Source organism: Panicum virgatum, chromosome 7K, assembly GCF_016808335.1.
Source record: "Panicum virgatum strain AP13 chromosome 7K, P.virgatum_v5, whole genome shotgun sequence".
In the NCBI taxonomy this organism is placed as follows: Eukaryota; Viridiplantae; Streptophyta; class Magnoliopsida; order Poales; family Poaceae; genus Panicum; species Panicum virgatum.
In genome coordinates, this window is record NC_053142.1 from 51227613 (window position 1) to 51246318 (window position 18706).

The window sequence follows — 18706 nt, forward strand, 5'->3', positions numbered from 1 at the left end:
TATGCTCCATTGTACCTGTCGATATGACGCGGTGCAGTTTGGCCTTTTCAATCTTCTCTTGCATATATTGTGTCACTCTTTTGCAAAACTGAATTTGGGGGTTGCTGATGTTTATGCTTGCAGCCGTGTAACGCTCTCTGAAATACTTCATGCACCCATACATGATGAACTCAACAATTCCCACAAGAGGAAAGGCACGACAAGAACGCATAACCATATTGAAACACTCTGCATGGTTCGTTGTCTGAATACCATACCGTATTCCGTTGGTATCATAAAGGAATGACCATTTCTCCTTAGGTGCACCTCGAATCCAGTGTGAAAATGGCTTCTCAATTGAATCCCTAGCCTCTGCAGCCTGACTCGTGCCTGCTCCTGATGCCCTTTCCTTCACTAGCTCTGCAGTCAACTGATCAAGCATCTGCCATAATGCATTGAATTTTCTCTGTTGATTTTGGGTGCACAACCTCTTAAACAGGTTCTTAAGATCCTTGTTCTTAAAATGCTCATAGAAGTTTGCACCCATATGCCTAATGCACCACCTGTTTTGGACATCGGGCCACAATGGAGGCGTTGTCGAAGTCCACGTTGCAATTTCAGTATTGATTGCAGGATACCTGCATGCATATCACTAATAAGGTACACATCTGGGCGTGCAGCAACAACATGAATCTTCACTGGTTCAAGGAACCAATACCAACTGTCTATGTTCTCATTCTCAACAAATGCAAATGCGAGCGGAACTATTTGGTTGTTGCAATCCACACCGATTGCGGTGAGTATCTGATCTTTATACCTTCCAGTCAAAAATGTGCCATCAATGCAGATCACCGGAAGACAAAACTGAAATGCTCTAACACAAGCACCTATGCAAAAGAAGGCTCGTTGCATAATTCTTTGTCCCCTAGTCACGGCTGGTACGAGGTATGTGTCATAAAATCTTCCAGGATTTCTAGCAGCAACCTGGGATAACATACGAGGTAGGTTATCATATGATGCCTCGTATGTGCCGAACCGCATCTCGAACACCCTTTGTTTAGCCCTTCATGCCTTCAAATAACTGATGGTGTACTGGTAAGTCTGCTCAATGTGTCGAACAATTATTTTTGGCTCATAATTAAGATTGTCCATAATAAACCCATACATTTGCTTTGCAACAAAGTCGCATGATATATTGCGATGCGAGGGAAGAACTTCTGACAGCAAACAAGTGTGCTCTGTCACAATGGAACATTTCCAGTTCGACTTCCATTTTCCCTTGAATGCATGTACTCGCCATGGACATCCATCATTTACACACTTCACCTCATATTCTTTACTGCCAGACTTTACGACTCTGAATTCTCGTTTCAATGATATTGCCCATAGTCTCACAGCATCTTTTACGGCTTCAATGTTTGGATATGTTGCACCTTGCACTACCTCATTCCCTCTGTACTCCCGCTCCTGATTTCGTACATCTTCTGCGACATGACTGCTCGTCATCAGATGAGCCCTCATATTCTTCCATCTCTATTGCGGTTTGATCTTCTGCCTCCATCTCGTCCACAATGCTATGTATCCTCTCTCTCTCATCAGCAATGCCCTGTGGTCCCATGTTTTGGTTCTCTGACTCTTCTGACTCATCTTGCTCAACATAATTGGTCTCTCTTCGAATACTCGGAGTTCCTTGATCTGCACAATGTTGGATTTCATTTTGTCTTCTCCCGGATTTGAATAAGAATGGCCAGAGGCCACCCACGCTCTAGAGCTGTTTGCATGTACTTCTGCCAGTCATCAGTGCTGTGTATCATCATCAATTCCCATAATTCACTTTCTACCTCCCAATTAACAAGAGACTGGACAGTGATCACATGTGTCAACGGATCAACATGGAACCCACGCTACAGCCACTTACATATGGAACCAAAACTCCTTTCCAGAGGTTTATCTATGCCGCTAGATGTGCGCTTAAAGGCAGAAAGATCTACTCCATTTGGCCCATACATAACATTGTATTCACCATAAAATACTTGAAACTGCATCTTGCTCGACATATCTGTATATCACATAATACTTATCGAGTTATACTCTTTACTTCACTAACTTATTCAATAATCCGTAAAAACTAAGTATGAAATTCAACTACAACGTATAAGTATTCATAACTACGTGATGACACTCAAATTCTATACTGCATATGCCAAATTCTATTCTAAATCATAATTAATTTATAAACATGTCTCTAATAGTACTGCAATTGTAATAATAAATGCGTAGAACTAATTTTCTAAACTAATTTACTACTACGTAACTACAAACTAAAGTATCATTGAACTCCTACTTAAATAGTTCTACTATAGCACTAATTAAATTAAATTACTCACCCCTACTTAAATTACTCATATTTAAATACGTAGTACTTAAATATAACAATATATAAACTAAATGTACTAACCTGCAGATCACAAGTGCTGAATCTGGCAGGGCTTCGCCGCTTTCCTTCTCCTCACTCCTCTCTTTTTTTTCTGGATTTTTGATGGAATTTTCGGGCTCAAATGAGGAGGGAAGGGGAGGGTTGGAGCTTTTACAGGGGGATACCCCGGTCGCCCGAGGGGGGGTGACAAGGCCCCCTGTCGCCCGCAGGAGGGGCGACAGGCCCCCCTGCCGCGCCCGTGGGCCGGGGCGCGCGCTGGGCCCAGCGGTCGCCCGAGGCGGGGGCGACAGCCCCTGTCGCCCGTTGGGAGAGCGACAGGGCCTTTTTTTCCAGGGACCTCATTGCGAATTTGAATAAAAAAAATTACACTTAAGGCCTGTCGCTCTATGGGGGGCGACCGGAGTATTTTTGAAATATTTCAAAACGGACATATATTTTTGAAATTTTTATTTTTAAAAAATATAAAAAAGAAAAAACCGCCGCCGAGCAGCCGAGAGGGAGAGGAAGAGTAGAGGGGAAAAAGGGCCGGCTCTGCCTTGCTGGGCTTTTTCATTTGGGCCGCGGGGGAAAGAAATTTGGGCCAAGTGCCCAGCCGAACAGCCCAAACCGGACATCATCTTCAACCTCCCGACGTTTCAGAGTTCAGACCGTCCTCCATGGCAGAAATTTTTTTTTGGGTGGGGGGGAGGGGGCGCCAGGGATTCCCAGGCGGTAGAAGGGCTCTAGCCCCGGCCGCCCCACCGGTAGATCCGCCACTGCTAGGAGGAGTACTAATTTTTGACTCCGAATCCTAGGAGAATTGTTGAGTCCGAATCCCAGGAGAATTCGAAGTTCCTCCAAAATTCCCACTACCTTAGCTTGTCCTATATAAACAACATCGTCGCTCCAGTAATGCAATCACCATCAGTATTCGCTAGCAGCGCAAGAAACACAATCCGCAGGTCTGCTCTGCTTCCCTTGTCCCCGCAACCAGCTGTCTCAGCCATGTCGCTCGACCTAGCTGTCTCAGCCATGTCGCTCGACGCGGCGGCGCTGGCGCTGCCGCTGCCTTCCGCCTCAGCCATCTACATCACGGCGGCCTCGGGGCTGCACGTCCTCAAGCTCAGCGGCTACTCTCACGCCAAGTAGCTCCTCGGCACCGGCAAGCCGCGGAGGACGAGGCGTACGGCAAGCCGCGGAGGTGTCTCAGGCTCAAGAGGCTGCTCCGTTCATGCCTTCCCATCCGAGCGAAATCGTCGCAACGACCTGTGTTTGACGTTGAGTACTCACGGCTTTGAGAGAAATAATGGGTCGATTTTCCGAGTTCATTGGTCGTGAAGTACTTCTTTACAGTTTAGGCGGTTTGATTGTTGTTTTTCCATCCTAGAAACAGAGTTTGGTGTGGTTCTAGTTCATTGGTAGTAAGTACTTCTTTACAGTTTAGGCGGTTTGATTGTTGCTTTTCCATCCTAGAAACAGAGTTTGTACAAGAGCCTATTGTTGCTTTTCCATCCTAGAAACAGAGTTTGTACAAGAGCCTTGTCGCTCCACTGCAGTATCGAGTGTTCAGTTCATGTGCGGCCGTATAGCTGCAGATACTAGTATTTGACATGTCTTCTCTGCTCGTGGACGTTCATCAGCTCACCTATATTTTTTTTGAAATAAACACTTATATGTTACGGATCCAAAATTTTATCCCCAAAACTTCAATTTGTTACATGTTTATTAAAAATTTTATTGCCTTGCTAGGAAACCGGATTGCAGTGATAACCAGTTTCAGGGTTTCAGCTAACACAAGATTTTCGTGTGCGTCGGGCGCGAGGCAGCGCCCCTGTACGCCGTACATTCAAAATCAAAAGGACATTAAATCATCCAGGATTCCATTGTCTTCCATTACATTGCAGCCATTATCTTTAAGTTCTCGTCTCCACTGCAAGGATTAGTTCAGTTCTACGCATACTGAACTTTCTCGAAATACTAGAATTCCATTGCGTTACAGGTGTACGCCCTCTTTGTATTCCCGAGCCACGTATCCAAAGCAATACTACTTGAAACACCCTCTTTCCGGGTGCCTGCCCAACGAGTAAGCACTGGTGAGCGCGCTCCCGTTCGTCGGTGCTACCCCGTGGCCGTGGCGCCGGCCGCGGCACCGCGCGCGGCAGCTGTACGCCCTCGCCGCGCGGCTTGGTTTTGAGTTCAATGTCTCGCCGATGAACGCAGAACGCGTTCCTCGCAGCAACCATGGCCATGGTCTCTTGGGACACGCTGCTTGTGGGGTTCGCGCGCCGTTGGGGGTGGATTCTACGGAGAAAGATGGTCAAGGAAGCTGTTGCCGCCGCCGGGTTCTGGCTCAGGCTCAGCACCGGTGATGCAAGTTCATGCACAGCTCGCCAAGAGTTCGCAAGTTGATACTTGATGGCGCCAAAGCATTCACCAAGATTCACTGCAAAGTCTAATTTTCTTCAAAAAAAGGATTCACTCATCACTGCAAAGATGTGTCATGTGTAGAGATGGACACTGGCTGCCTATCGTGGTGAGCCCCGCCTGCTAATAACTTTAAGAGAAATATTATCAGGTGACCGTTCCAAATATTATATCACCTTTTGTGGACGCCTACATTTGGTGACAGCCAGTTTTTTTTTTTTTTTTGAGGGGAATGGTGACAGCCAGTTTGCCAGATATACTTGGCCGTTTCTCTCGAAAGCCACAACACAACGGGCTCGCCGCGGGGCCACAAAGGACACGAGACGAGCTGCACAAATCGCTCGCTTGCTAGGGGCGCCCAAACCCGGGCGCTCCTGCAAACCTGTCGCTACCGAGCCACATGGCTGCGGCGGGCGCCGCCTGCGCCTCACCCCACAGCTCCCTGCTGCTCTCGCGCTCCCGTCCCCACGGGCTTTCGCCGGCGAGCTACATGCCGCGGCGACTCATCCTCGGCGTCGGCACCTCGGCCGTCGCGGCGCTGGCGGTGGCCACGGCGCCGCCGGCGGTGCTGCAGGACGGGGCGGCCACGCTGTTCGCCACCGCCGGCGCCTACGCCCTCGTGCGCACCTTCGACGTGCTCACCGAGCGGCGGCTCGTCGAGAAGGTCTCGTCCCTCACTAATCTCCCAGTATTTCTTCTCGTCTGAAACAAAGTTTTAGCTCAGTCTGTCGTCCTTGGAGAGGAAACGTGGTTTTGTTTGGAGGTGTGGCGTCATTTCATATACAGTACTCCCTCCGTCCCTTTAATCGTCGTTTGGGAGTTGTGCCCCCTCACAAGCACGGATTCCTAGCGACTAATAAAACGGGACAGAGGGAGTATATTAGTAGTAGTACCAGATAAGGGAGGATCACATCAATTCCTGATCGGTGCTTTATCTTGAACTGGTTGCTTAGATTAATCCATCGGGTTCTTTGCCGAATTCAGAAAGCATAGCAAGTGAGGTTGTGATTTTGATTAATCGAAGGAACATACTACATGGCATCAGTTATTAATACTGTTTCTTGTTCGCCTCTGATTCATGTCATCAATAAAGGCAGAGTTTGAGCAGGAAAATTGTGCACGTCCTATCCGGCGTTCTGTTCATGGCATCCTGGCCACTCTTCAGGTATTGCCTCTCACTGCGTCAGAGCCCTCATATTGTTCACAGCTACCGATTTGGGCATGACATAGCTTTGAAAACGTGCTATGCCTGCAGTAATTCGACAGAGGCACGATATTTCGCTGCGGTTGTTCCGTTCTTGAACTCCTTGAGGCTTCTGATTTACGGACTACGCCTTTACACAGATGAGGCTCTTGTAAAATCAGTGTCACGTGAAGGAAAACCAGAGTAAATCCTATCGACGGAGATGTCGTATGACCCTTTATAATGCTGCTCTGACAAGAACTCTGCTTTACAGGGAATTGCTGAGAGGTCCCCTCTATTATGTCTTGGTGCTACTCTTCAGTGTTTTAGTCTTCTGGCGCGAGTCCCCAATCGGGGTTGTTTCCTTGTCGATGATGAGCGGTGGTGATGGTATTTTGCATAAACTAGCATCATTGAGTTCTTTTGCAGAACTTCATTGCACTTGGTTGATTCTGCTAAGTATCTACATCTGCTTGGACCTTAACTTGGCAGGTTTTGCTGACATTGTCGGGAGAAGGTATGGCTCAGTGAAGCTGCCATTCAATCAGAAGAAGAGCTGGATCGGGAGCATCTCGATGTTCATTTCTGGTTTCCTGCTATCCTCAATGTAGGTCTTCCCCTCAAATGCTTTGCTGGTTCTTGTTATATGTCTTGAGCTGTTAACTGACATGTCAATCTATTCTATTCAGAATGCTGTTCTACTTCTCCAACCTTGGTTACATTCATGTTAGCTGGGAGGAGGCATTTAGTAAGCTGGCTCTTGTTGCGTTGGCAGCAACCGTGGTGGAGTGTATTCCTGCAACTGATGTTGTTGATGACAATATATCTGTTCCTTTGGCCTCCATGTTGGTAGCTTTACTCTTGTTTGGCTCCAACACACAATGATTAATCCATAATAATAAGAGTACATTATTCAAGTCCCATGCAGTGCCTCCACATTTTCTGCCTTCTCCTTTCATCTTTTAAGCACCATTGAACTATATGTAAACAGCCGTGCATCACTGTCGTTCTTCAGTGATGAGTTGTTGTGGTTGCTATTTCCCATGGTGTCTAGTACTCGTGGTGATGGCCAAGCATGTCCTTTTTATGGTGGCTCCCTGCCTTGGCTTTCTGGTGGAGAAATAGGATTAGCTGGTTGAAAGCAAATATCTCACTCTCACGTATTCAGTGATGTGCTTACCTGATGGCATGCTCCATGCATTGTCCTCTCCTACACATCCTTCCTTGCTGTGTGATATGATGCCCTTTCTCTTTTCAATCTCTGATTTCTTGGAGAGGAAAGGGAATCTTGTGTTGGTTGGCTGTATTATCCTATACGGGTAGTTTGTCCAATGGAGAAATTAAGATAATCCTGCACGGCTGGTCTGTCTTTTAGAGAAATTAAAGTTGTGGTCAGCTGGTTCATAACGTACTTGATTTTTTTTCCCACAAATATGTGGGTCATATCCTTCTCGGAGGCCAGTGATCTTCTCTCGGTAACAAACTGGAAATTAGTGGAACTTACATACCAGTGCATTGTAACAGGGTTGTGTATAGGAGACTTTGACAGCATTTACCCTTTGTTCTTCAAGCATCTTAGACCTTATGAACCCAATTATCTCTTCATTTGAACAACGCAGCAAATATTTCCAGCAACTACATTCTGTATGAATTTTTTCTGCACTAAAGAAAGAAATTCCATTCACATGGGCAATTTCATGTATGAATTATCATTGCTGTACGCGCAAACTCACTCCAATAATATATGTAATGATGTGGAAAACCACTTCTGAAGACTTCCAAATAATTGGTTAACAAACATCCACCTACTGTTACATGCTCATATTTGCAACTACCAATAAGAACAAAAAAAAAGGAATAAACTTGGAGTAACTGCCGATTCTCAGAAGCTTTCCCATGCGGTACCAGCAGCTAAGATAAGTTCATGTACAATGACACCGGAGCGGGATTGATGTGCCATCAGGTTTTCGCTTCCCCCGGATGATTGCCTCCTGGATCATTGGCAGTTTCTGATGAATCTTCTTCCATATATAATTCACAGCACCATCTGGGGCTCTGCTACTGGAGTAACTAGTGTCATACTCGAAGATAGGTTGGACATGAGCCAGGTTTCTTCGGAACTCATCTTTCTGCTGCTTGGAAATATTCTTCAAGTAGTTTGTTAGCCATTTTGGTTTCATTGCATTACTAACTGACACAAAAATGGAGAATTCTGTGTAATCTATCATCCCTTCAAAAGGGAGCTCAACCTCATCACTAACAATGACTGGTATGCAAAGACTGGCAATAGCATCAAAGAGGCGACATGAAGTTGGGGTATCACCAGCTGGGTGCAAGCAAAATTCCGATGCCCGCATCCCTTTTATTGATTGATCCCGTCCAGTGGCATTAGGAAAGCCTTCTTCCATGACAATATCAGGCTCATTACCTAGCAAATCCCATAGTTTCTCTCGCACTAAACCACCCTGATAGGAGGAAAAACATATGTTAAAAAGCATAAAGCCAAAGTCCAGATATCAAAATCACAATGTTTAATGCATCCGCATCTGACTGCTCAATCATGTATTGTCAGAACAACAGATAATTAGTTAACATAAATATCCTGAATCAATTATATGTGAAAACCAGTCGGACATTAAAAAGAAATTGGTGTCAGGTTATTCTAATGTAGTAATGTACACCGCAGAAAGTTGGAAGTTTTCACAATCAACATAATATCCTAGTAGCATGCAGTGGAGAAAGGAGCATACGTAGAGCTAACTTTTAAAAGGTTCCTTTATGACATAGTAATAGCATACTATATGATCATTAAGATCAGGTACTGTTGAGAGCAGTTTCAAAAAAAAAAGAGGTACTGTTGAGAGCACATTGCTCAAATGATAAAGCGAACAAAAGCCTTGAAGTAAATTTATAAGTAAAATGCATCAAGTACCATATGTTTATTCTTCGCTTTAAGTAGCTCAACGCCAGATATTTGAAAGCTAATAACACATAAAAACCGTGCAAGACATGGTCTCCACAATATGGAAATAGAAACAAATATTCCTACATGTGCAACATTTTCTATATGACTTGACTATGAAATGCTTATGAACAGTTTCGTAAAGTTCGGAATCCAGATTACTGATGAAGGGTACCAAACAAGTAGCATGTCCTAAGTGCTGAATAATGTGGTAAGATGTACAAACCCGATGCCTATGCTTTGCTCCCTTGAAGTATAGAAGGGTGGGACGATCTTTATTCTCTGATAAGAGCAGTGTCGGAAGTAAACGTGTGTAAGGCACAATAACATCCTTAAGTAATGACACTTGAGTGTGCTGTATCATATAAGACGAGTTTCTGCTTGTAATCTTGGAATCAAGTTTGAACCAGCCTCCAAAATCAACCACCAAAAGAATTGCTGGAGCAATCTCAGTCCGGAAGTGCCACATTGCCACAGGGTCTGTCAAAGAATGCTTCAGTATTTAACATAACCTGAGCATGCAAAAGAAAAATAAGCTGGTACGCAGATCAATCTTCAGCAAGACGTAAACATTACACATCATAGTCAGTCTGAATATTGCAGGAAAAGCAACGGGCGTCACTCTAGAGCATGGTAACAGTTGCATTAACACAACTGTAAGTGTTCATGTACACCCAGTCTTAGGCATTGGAACTTCTAAGCACAATATGAACTATCAGTGTCTTGAATAAGAAGTAAAAACAAATGTCACGGTGAACTAAATTGTAGCATGTGTTGGTGTGTTGCAAGGAATTTGTCATGATGGCACTGAGTTTGAGCAACCTGATGCTGAGAAGGCAGAAGGATGATTCGATTTGAAACAGCATGCGACTGCTGAGTCAAATAGCTAGCTCTTGTCAACTATATCCGGATTACCTGTGAGGACGAAAATGTGGTCGCGGCCGCCGGACCTCCGCCACGCGGGGTGGGCGGTGACGCGGTCGACGACCTCCCGCTGCCGCCGGTAGTCTTCGTTGCCGTCCTTCTTGCGGAACGCTCCTTTGGTTCCCCACCCGAGCTCCATCTCCGCGGACAGCGTCGCGAAGAAGGGCACGAAGACGACATCGGCTTCCCTCCAGTCCGCGACGACCCTCACGGCGGCCGTCGCTGCCGTGTGGAGGGAGGCGAGGAGCCAGTACTCGGCGCTGTACTGCTTGATGAGGGGGCTCTCGGGGTAGGGCGGGTGGTTGTGCGGGGCCGGGTGGTCCGGGTCGGAGGAGGCCGGGATGCGGGAGTCGGCGGCGGGGAGGGACCAGTACCGGTCGAGGAGGCCGTAGTTGAGCGCGCGGGGGAGGTCGGCGACGTAGACCCTGAGGCGGCGGTCGGGTTCGAAGGCTTGAAGCGAGCTGAGGATAGGCGGGGAAGTAGGACGGAAGAGGAAGAAGGAGAGGGAGAGGAGCAGGAGGAGGATGGAGCTGGCGAGGACGGCGAGCCGCTTCATGGCCGCCGCCGCCGGCCAGATCTTGATGGCCGGAGGAGGCGGCCTGCCCGCCCGCATCGTCACTTCACTTCCTGCTGAAAGGCAAGCGCTTCGAACCACCGACACGGGCCGCCGTGGGCCTTTTTCATATTTCCTTTTCTCCTCCTTTCTTTCTCGATCCATTAGCCCATAATTGTCAATGGTGGACCACAGGCCCAATTGTCCGGCCCATCATCAATTGCCCCCATGGAGGGCGCCAGATTAACTCGGCGGGATGGCGCCGTGGCAGTGCCATCCTGCTCGGGCCGCTCAAGGCAGCAGCGCCGCCACCTGGCCGTAGCAAGCTCAGGCCACGTACGTACAGCTGCGCGACATCCATCGCCGCCGCTGCCGTCGTCTTCCCCGCACCGCCCCCGAGATCTCATGAAGTATCAATCACACGCCGTCGACAGAGGAGCTGTACATAAACCGATGCGATTGCAGCTCCACCGATGGAGCGAGGAGCACAGAGGAGAGGAGACAATGGAGGCCGCCGTCGCATACCTCCTCCTGTCCCTCCCACTCGTCACCTGCGCCGTGGCCGTGATCCTCCTTCTGCTCTCCGCACTCAAGCCGTCCAAGGCACGAGCCAGCGGCGGCGTCCTCCGGCTGCCGCCGGCCCCGCCCGCCGTGCCCGTCGCGGGCCCGCTCCTCTGGCTCGTGCGCGCGCGCCACCGCCTCGAGCCGGCCATTCGCGAGCTGCACCGCCGGCACGGCCCCGTCCTCACGCTCCGCTTCCTCTCCCCGCGCCCCGCCATCTTCGTCTCCGGCCGCGGCGTCGCCCACCGCGCGCTCGTCCAGCGCGGGCCGGCCTTCTCCAGTCGCCCGCCCGCCATCGCGCCCTTCCGCGTGCTCAACAGCGGCCAGAGCACCGTCAGCTCCGCGCCCTACTGCCCGCTCTGGCGCTCACTGCGCCGGAACCTCACCTCCGGCATCCTCCACCCGTCGCGCGTCCCGCTCTTCGCGCCGGCGCGGCGGTGGGCCCTGGCTGCTCTGGTCTCCGACCTCGGGCGCCGGTGCAAGGAGAGCGGTGGCGAGGTGGCCGTCGTCGAGTGCCTCCAGCTCGCCATGTTCTCGCTGCTCACGTACATGTGCTTCGGCCGGAGCCTGCACGGCCGCCGCGTCAGGGAGATCGAGGCCGTGCAGAGGGAGCTCTTCGCCTCGTACATCAGCTTCCAGGTGTTCGCCTTCTTCCCGGCGGTCACCAAGCGGGTGTTCTGGCGGTGGTGGAACAAGGTGCTCGCCATTCGTCGGAGGCAGAAGGAGCTGTTCCTGCCATTGATCCGAGCAAGAAGAGAAAATGGAGGAGAACACGGCGAGGACCTGTCCTACTGCTACGTCGACACGCTCCATGCCCACCAGCTGCCCAAGGAGGAAGACGAGCGCGCGCTCACCGACGCCGAGATGGTGAGCCTCTGCACGGAGTTCCTGACCGCGAGCATCGACACGACGGTGACCGCGCTCCAGTGGATCATGGCGAACCTTGTGAGGCAGCCGGAGGTGCAGGCGAAGCTCCGGAGCGAAATCGACGCGGTGGTTTCGGCCAACGACGGCGACAACATCGCGGAGGAGGACCTGAAGAGGATGCCGTACCTGAAGGCGGTGGTGCTGGAAGGGCTCCGCCGCCACCCGCCGGCGCACTTCCTGCTCTCGCACGCGGCGGTGGAGGAGGCGTCTCTGGACGGGCACCGCGTCCCCGCCGCCACGCTGGTGAACTTCTCGGTGGCCGACGTGTCGCTGGACGAGGCCGTCTGGGACCGCCCGGAGGAGTTCAGGCCGGAGAGGTTCGTGAACGGCGGGGAGGGCGTCGGCGTGGACCTCACGGGGAGCCGGGACATCAAGATGACGCCGTTCGGCGCCGGCAGGAGGATCTGCCCCGGCCTGGCCCTCGCGCTGCTGCACCTCGAGTGCTTCGTGGCGACCCTGGTGCGCGAGTTCGAGTGGGAGCCGGTGGCCGGCGTCGGCGTCGACCTCGCCGAGAGGCCGGAGTTCACCGTTACCATGGAGCGGCCGTTGCGCGCTCGGGTAGCCCGGAGGAGGCGCGCCGCCGCCGCCGCCGCCGCCGCTTGGATTTGATTCGCAATTTGTCAAGTGACGCGCCCGTAGCATCGTGCACGTTCGAGCTGGTTCCATTTACATCGTTACCAGCCGACCCGCGTATTCGTATACATGCGGTAGATCATGGCAGAGCCACCGCCTTGCATCGTCGTGGACGCGTCATGTATGGATATATGGTGGGGTGTGGCATCGAATCGACGTGGCACAATGCTGGATGAACTTGCATGCTGATTTGGCTGCAAAGCGTTTTTAGATATGTTTGGGAGCACTCCCTTTCAAAAAAGTTCTTCCACTACTACATAGTAGTAAGTGTTCAAGGATATTTTCTTTTCCAATGATCCGTCAGGGTTGACAACAACAATCCTGATTAAAGGATCTACTAATGTCAGTGATAATAACCGGACTAAAAGAACTCTGACGGCCATCTGGGGGCTACTAGGAGCATTTATCCAGATCTACATTCTACGGAGATAAATAAAAACGATGGATGTGTTAATAGTATCCTTCGCAAAATTCGCGCAGTTTCTCTCGAGATATTGTGGTTTCTTCACGTAGTACAGCACCTTTTGATTGGCTAGGTTTCTTGAAAGGTTTCTTGAACATGTTCACCAATCACCATGTCAGCCTGAACAGCACGGGTGTTCATATTTAAATTTAATTTTAGAATTATTTGAAGACTAAACGACTGGTATTTTTCAGTGTTATGAAATATGTACGTTAGCGATGAGAGGTACGTGGTATGGAATTCTTAAGATTAGCTTATGTTGTACTTGAAAAGTTCCACGGAAACACAATCATAAAAATGTTCGTAAAAAGAAAAACTCAAAATCACATAATGCAGTGTTCCGTTTATTTATAAAGCATTTGGCCCAATTTTTTTTAGATTACACAGTACAACACAGACACTCACAACGCACGCACACTCAACCCCTATGAACACACGTACGCGAACCCTACCCCTATGAGAATCTTCGAAGACTGAGCCGATAAATTCTCGAGATTGATGAAGTTACCACATGTGCCTCGTTGTCGACAAGAACATTGCCTCCCACTGAATACACAACATCTTGAATCCCATAATATTCACTCTCATAGAGAGTCAAATCTAACACCTCAGGTGCTACGAGCCCTTTCGCAAAGCATTTGGCCCATGATATGCATTGCCGGCGCCGGCGCCTATTTGGACCACACATCGAAGTCCAAGCCCATGAAATATTTTGATGGCCCATGAAGAGAGGCCACTGAGCCGATGAGCTCTTTCTTTCTTCCCCTGCAAGCCGGACCAGGCGAAAGCCCAACCACATCAGCACGAGGCCACGACCCGCACGCGCTCCATCCAACTGCTGCTCGTCTTCATCATCCCGCACGTTTCCGCCCGACCGCCCCCCGTTTCCTACTTCCCACTCCTCCCCATTCCCATCCCACCCCACCCCACACCGACCCACCGAACCCTACTCACCAACAGACCGCAGGAGAAGGGGGGGAAATCCTGTCGAGGCAACCACGCCGCCATGGCCGGCGATCCCCCGACGGCCGCGGAGAAGGAGGCCCTGGTCTCCTCCTTCCTCGAGATCGCCGCCGGCCAGACCCCCGACACTGCCACCCAGTTCCTCCAGGTTCGGCTTCCGCTTCCGCTTCCGCCCCCTAAACCCAATCCCTTCGGCTTCTGGGCGATTCGATCGGGCCCGCGCTCCTTGGTGTGATCCCTGGGGTTTCCATTCCGCAGATGACGAGCTGGCACCTGGAGGAGGCGCTGCAGCTGTTCTACATCGACGGGGAGTCCGCTCTCGCGGCGCATCCGGCGGCCCCACCTGCCGCGGCTTCTGCTGCTGCTGCTGCTGCTGCTTCGGCGGCGGCGGCGTTGGCCGGAGTTGAGGAGGCGTTGCGGTAGGCAGGAGCGAGGTTTTTAGGCTTTTGGTTTTGGGTGGATCATGGAGGGGCGTCGATTTGCAGGTTCGCGCCACCCCCAGCGGCTGCACTGGGCGATCCGTTGTTGCATGGACTTGGGGTTGGGGAGGATGACGACGTCCGCGCGCCGCTGCCTGTGAAGCGGGAGACTCTCTATGGCGACGGCCCTGTGTCTGTGTAAGTAACAAAAGGTGCTTCGACCAGCCACGTCGCATGTTAGCATTGGATCCTTGGATTACAAATTACAAATTACAAATTGTGTAAGAATAACTTATGCTCGCTTGGTACATTACAAATTACAAATTGTTTTGTCAATTTAGGGCAATTACACATTCTGGATACCAATATGGCAATATCGGGCATCTCCTGCTTGAATGTTTCTTTCTCCTTTCGCAGATACACCAGTCTAACAACTGAGACTAGCTAACTGACCTCTTGTTTATACCATTGGAAAAGGAAATAAATATATCTTAGTATTGTTCCTTTAATGATGCAAATTTAGTCATTTGTTAGAGTTGTTCCTCTTCTTGTTAGCCAGGTGTTTGTTTTTATAATGATGCCTAGATTTTTCTTTGTTTTTTTCCTATTTTTTTTATAACTCAGTTTGTTTTTTGCCCCCTTTGTACATAGCTTGGGCATGGCTGCTTATAGTTTTGTAATATATGTTCTATCATAACTTTTGCTTTGGAATTATACGCGTTAAGAAGCATTTGTTGCTTTACATATGGCAATATGCAATCTATTTCATGTTTCCGGACTTGTTTTTGTATTTAAGCTTTTACCATTATCACTGTTGCTTTCCTGTAATTAGATTGTTCCATGAAATCTAGGCATGATTTGACCTGTCTTCTTTTGCGGCCTGCATCCTAATTTCCTAATTCAATGGTGCATTTCCTAAACTAGATTCATGATATTTAAGTATGATATGGCCTTTCTTTTTTTGCAGCATGCGCCCTAATACAACGGTTGCTTTTCGTAACTTTGAACAAGAGGCAAGACAATCCGCTGTTTGGGATTCTGATCGGAATGCTACATCAAGTTCTCATGATAATCTCGCCTCTTTGTACCGTCCACCTTTTTCTTTGATATTCAATGGACCATTTGATAAGGTAAGCCGTATGTATTAACTCTTTAGTTTATGTGCTGATAAAATTGTATGGGCACTTTTTGTCTTTGCATCTGTGGAAAACTTCACTACTTATAATTGCAAACCCTTGTGCTGTATCTCAGTTGGCTGGTGATTTACTTGCGCAGCGTAGCTGTAGAGCAACTAATTCATTGTGGATTTGTGGTTAGGTTGTTAATTGCTCTTGAAAGGTTGCATCTCCGTTTACAGCAAATAGGATCTGTTTGTTGTCGCTATTAAGATCTGATCACTGAAAGCATACTGATCTCTATTTTAGTACTGTTTCCCCCCAAAAAAAATCAATCACTTGTGCTTATAAATTCCAAATGTAGGCAAAGTTAGAGGCTTCTTCTCTGGGCAAATGGCTGCTAATCAATTTGCAGTCGACGGAGGAATTCAGCTCTCACATGGTAAATTCAGTCATGTTGTCGTGATATGCTGTTCCTTCAGTTTATTAATCCAAATTTTGACTTTTGAGTCTGTCTTTACTCTTTATTGAAGCTTAATCGAGACACTTGGGGAAATGAAGCGGTGGCTCAATTAATTCGGTCAAATTTTATTTTCTGGCAGGTTAGTCGTCCTTATCTGCTTTCGTGTTTCAGCCAAGGACGTGTCTGTCTCATTCCCATTTCTTTTGACATGTTAGGATTTATATTGACAACATAAAATTCTCTGTTAAATGGTTCTCTCCCCCCACGTGTCTTTACACTTACCAGCTGTTACCCTGTGTCCCTGTCTATTAATATTTTGATGTGTTAATATAGGTCTATCATGACACCAGTGAAGGGAGGAAGGTATGCACTTACTACAATTTGGTATCCATTCCTGCTATACTCCTGATTGACCCCATCACTGGGCAAAAAATATGTGGTTGGAATGGAATGGTTCACCCAGACCGTCTGCTTGAGGTATTTCAATACGGTTCTTTCATTTCTCATACTAAACTGTAGTTGTGGCTTGCGGGGTTGCATGATAACTTCAATTTTCAGATGTAATATGGTGTAGATGCCCCCTTTTTATTCTTTCTGATTGTGTATCGTACCTAGGATCTGCTACCTTACCTAGATAAAGGTCCAAAGGAGCACCATGCACCTCAACCACAAAAGCGCCCAAGGAAAGTTGATCAGGAAACTCCTATGGGAAAACAAGGTAGAAGTTTGATCTTTTTTTAGTCAGCAGTGCTATTACTTTTTGCTCTTGTTTGCATACATACTAACATGGAAGATTCAGTTTTGCAAAACCATATGACTTAACCATATCTAATACTTGGACAATCATATAATTTATCATATCCTAAGTCCTAGCATCCATTGTTTTCCAATTTTATGTATTATCCTAGAGTTGTAAAAATGGAGTGTTAGATAAGTCTCACATTTGTGCGTCGATGTATCTATCTATATTACTAGATTGGGCTAGGTATAGCCTTCCCGAGGTGATCTTGACCGTCGATGGGATCACACGGTGGTTTTTCTAGCCTCCTGTGGCCGCCTAGTAGCATATTCCCTAGAATATGCAGTTATGTAAGACTGCCCTTTGGGCTTTCGGGTTGACAGAAATAGAATTCATTTGGGCCAACATTTGGCATCAAAGCCTAGGGTTTCTTCTCTCCCCGGTCTCCGCTACGTGCAAGGCCGCCATGGCGTCGTTCACCTGCTGGCGTGCCTCGGCGGTGTGCGCCGCAGCTGCACACCGCGCCCTGCACCGGTGTGCTGCTGCCTCCTCCTAGTCCGCTGTCCGCCTCACACTGTAGCTATGTAGAACTGGGGTTAAAGAGGTGACTTGGCCTCTCTCTCTCTCTCTCTCTCTCTCTCTCTCTCTCTCTCTCTCTGCAAGACTTGCCCTTTGGGCCTAATTGAATGAAATCAGATCCATTTGGCCAACTGGAAGAAGTATTACGCAGCTCTTATGCTATGGCCTCATGATTTCGTGGGCAGTTTGTCTATTGGGGCTGCTTGGTGATTATGACATTGTAAGCTTATGGGGATGTCTCACTCTTGCTGGTCTGTGGTTTCCAAACTAAGGAAATTGAATCGAGTTTTATTCATCCAATACATTTTTTACTTTTTAGTTGGAGACTACTATTTCTCACTTAGCTGGTACTCCCTCCATCCTAATATATAAGGCGTAACCATTTTTTACTCAAGTCCCATAATATAAGGAGCTCTCTCTCTAGACACACGTACATCGATGCAGGAATACTAGTGTTGATAGAGAATTAAATGCGTTCCTTGGTCTTTGAACCAGAGGTGGTTATGCCTTATATACTGGGATGGAGTAGCTGTTATCATCTGGATAGCTGAAAACATTTCCTGCCATTCCACTATGTAGTTGGTTGACAAAAAGAACGATGTTCATAATGTGCTTTCATTTTTGGCAAAACAATTGTAGAGGATGAGGATGAAGAACTAGCGCGGGCAGTAGCAGCTTCCCTGGAGGACAAAGTTGTTGCAGGATCAGATGCTACAGATGACATGGCTGAAGCTGAACTGGAGGAAGAAAATGAGACCAGCTTAAATATCAAGTTGGATTATCCTCCTCTCCCTGAAGAACCTACTGGAAGCAGGGACCTTCTCTGCAGGGTTGCGATTCGGCTACCGAACAATCGGAGGATACAAAGAAATTTTCTTCACACAGATCCTATTAAGGTGACACTGCCATCAAATTTTCTTGTCTCATTTGCTTGTTTTCCCTCACTGATGGTGTCGTTCTTTCCACTGCAGCTCCTATGGTCATTCTGTGCTACTCAGGTTGAGGATGGGGAGAAGCGGGCTTTTCACTTTGTGCAGCCCATTCCTGGAGCATCCAAGAACCTGGAGTTTGCAAGTGATCTCACTTTCAAAGAAGCTGGATTAGCCAACTCAATGATCAATCTCTCGTGGGACTGAGCCTGCTTCCATCTTGCGCTTTGAAGTTTCAAAGCCGCGACGTATTTCAGCCTGGGCTTGAAGATGGTTTAGTTATTTTCTTTCCTTGAGGGTTAACTCTTTTATCTTGTGCTCTGCTGGAGCTTGGAGTCAGGGACAAATCTGTGGCCTGGGCTGTGTGTGGAAATGCTCCTTTTGCCGCGTTGGTTCTTGTGTCTATAAACACCCATGGTAAGACTTAGCTCTATTTAATGCACATATATATCATAGTCTGGTTCTGGTACTGAA

General features: G+C 48.3%; 4 protein-coding genes across 6 annotated transcripts; 3 read left to right on the forward strand and 1 right to left on the reverse strand.

Moving 5' to 3' along the window:
- Window positions 1-5116: 5116 nt before the first annotated feature.
- Window positions 5117-6925, forward strand: LOC120642823 (probable phytol kinase, chloroplastic). Its single transcript, XM_039919429.1, has 6 exons — window positions 5117-5483; window positions 5917-5984; window positions 6075-6206; window positions 6277-6392; window positions 6495-6609; window positions 6692-6925. The coding sequence occupies exons 1-6, from the start codon at window positions 5220-5222 to the stop codon at window positions 6885-6887; spliced, it is 891 nt and encodes a 296-aa protein (XP_039775363.1). The 5' UTR covers window positions 5117-5219; the 3' UTR covers window positions 6888-6925.
- A 763-nt stretch (window positions 6926-7688) lies between these two features.
- On the reverse strand, window positions 7689-10535 carry LOC120642817 (probable arabinosyltransferase ARAD1). The gene is made up of 3 exons (XM_039919417.1): window positions 9880-10535; window positions 9191-9444; window positions 7689-8467 (listed from the first exon to the last, which is right to left on the reverse strand). The coding sequence occupies exons 1-3, from the start codon at window positions 10499-10501 to the stop codon at window positions 7925-7927; spliced, it is 1419 nt and encodes a 472-aa protein (XP_039775351.1). The 5' UTR covers window positions 10502-10535; the 3' UTR covers window positions 7689-7924.
- Window positions 10536-10945: 410 nt separating this feature from the next.
- LOC120642815 (cytochrome P450 89A2-like) lies at window positions 10946-12569 on the forward strand. The gene has a single exon (XM_039919416.1). The coding sequence runs from the start codon at window positions 10946-10948 to the stop codon at window positions 12536-12538; it is 1593 nt and encodes a 530-aa protein (XP_039775350.1). The 3' UTR covers window positions 12539-12569.
- Window positions 12570-13927: 1358 nt separating this feature from the next.
- LOC120642818 (plant UBX domain-containing protein 7-like) lies at window positions 13928-18706 on the forward strand. 3 transcript variants are annotated; one of them, XR_005662744.1, is made up of 11 exons: window positions 13928-14136; window positions 14247-14407; window positions 14474-14605; window positions 15375-15537; window positions 15887-15964; window positions 16056-16124; window positions 16319-16462; window positions 16601-16703; window positions 17928-18199; window positions 18275-18553; window positions 18584-18706. XR_005662744.1 is itself a non-coding variant. In XM_039919418.1 (10 exons), the coding sequence occupies exons 1-10, from the start codon at window positions 14032-14034 to the stop codon at window positions 18437-18439; spliced, it is 1392 nt and encodes a 463-aa protein (XP_039775352.1). In that variant the 5' UTR covers window positions 13929-14031; the 3' UTR covers window positions 18440-18706. The 3 variants fall into 3 exon arrangements, 2 of the variants coding, with proteins under 2 accessions (XP_039775352.1, XP_039775353.1); XM_039919418.1 differs by having other exon boundaries at window positions 13929-14136; window positions 18275-18706; XM_039919419.1 differs by having other exon boundaries at window positions 13930-14136; window positions 17943-18199; window positions 18275-18706.

What these genes read in the sequence shown, in the direction of transcription:
- LOC120642823 (XM_039919429.1), top strand. Translation starts at nt 5,220, where the DNA reads ATGGCTGCGGCGGGCGCCGCCTGCGCCTCACCCCACAGCTCCCTGCTG. An exon ending in AGCGGCGGCTCGTCGAGAAG is followed by an intron (nt 5,484 to 5,916) that starts GTCTCGTCCCTC and finishes CAATAAAGGCAG; the next exon opens with AGTTTGAGCAGGAAAATTGT. An exon ending in GATGATGAGCGGTGGTGATG is followed by an intron (nt 6,393 to 6,494) that starts GTATTTTGCATA and finishes TTAACTTGGCAG; the next exon opens with GTTTTGCTGACATTGTCGGG.
- LOC120642817 (XM_039919417.1), bottom strand. Translation starts at nt 10,501, where the DNA reads ATGCGGGCGGGCAGGCCGCCTCCTCCGGCCATCAAGATCTGGCCGGCG. An exon ending in CCACATTTTCGTCCTCACAG is followed by an intron (nt 9,445 to 9,879) that starts GTAATCCGGATA and finishes ATTCTTTGACAG; the next exon opens with ACCCTGTGGCAATGTGGCAC. An exon ending in GAGCAAAGCATAGGCATCGG is followed by an intron (nt 8,468 to 9,190) that starts GTTTGTACATCT and finishes TCCTCCTATCAG; the next exon opens with GGTGGTTTAGTGCGAGAGAA.
- LOC120642815 (XM_039919416.1), top strand. Translation starts at nt 10,946, where the DNA reads ATGGAGGCCGCCGTCGCATACCTCCTCCTGTCCCTCCCACTCGTCACC.
- LOC120642818 (XM_039919418.1), top strand. Translation starts at nt 14,032, where the DNA reads ATGGCCGGCGATCCCCCGACGGCCGCGGAGAAGGAGGCCCTGGTCTCC. An exon ending in CTGCCACCCAGTTCCTCCAG is followed by an intron (nt 14,137 to 14,246) that starts GTTCGGCTTCCG and finishes TCCATTCCGCAG; the next exon opens with ATGACGAGCTGGCACCTGGA. An exon ending in GGCGACGGCCCTGTGTCTGT is followed by an intron (nt 14,606 to 15,374) that starts GTAAGTAACAAA and finishes CTTTTTTTGCAG; the next exon opens with CATGCGCCCTAATACAACGG.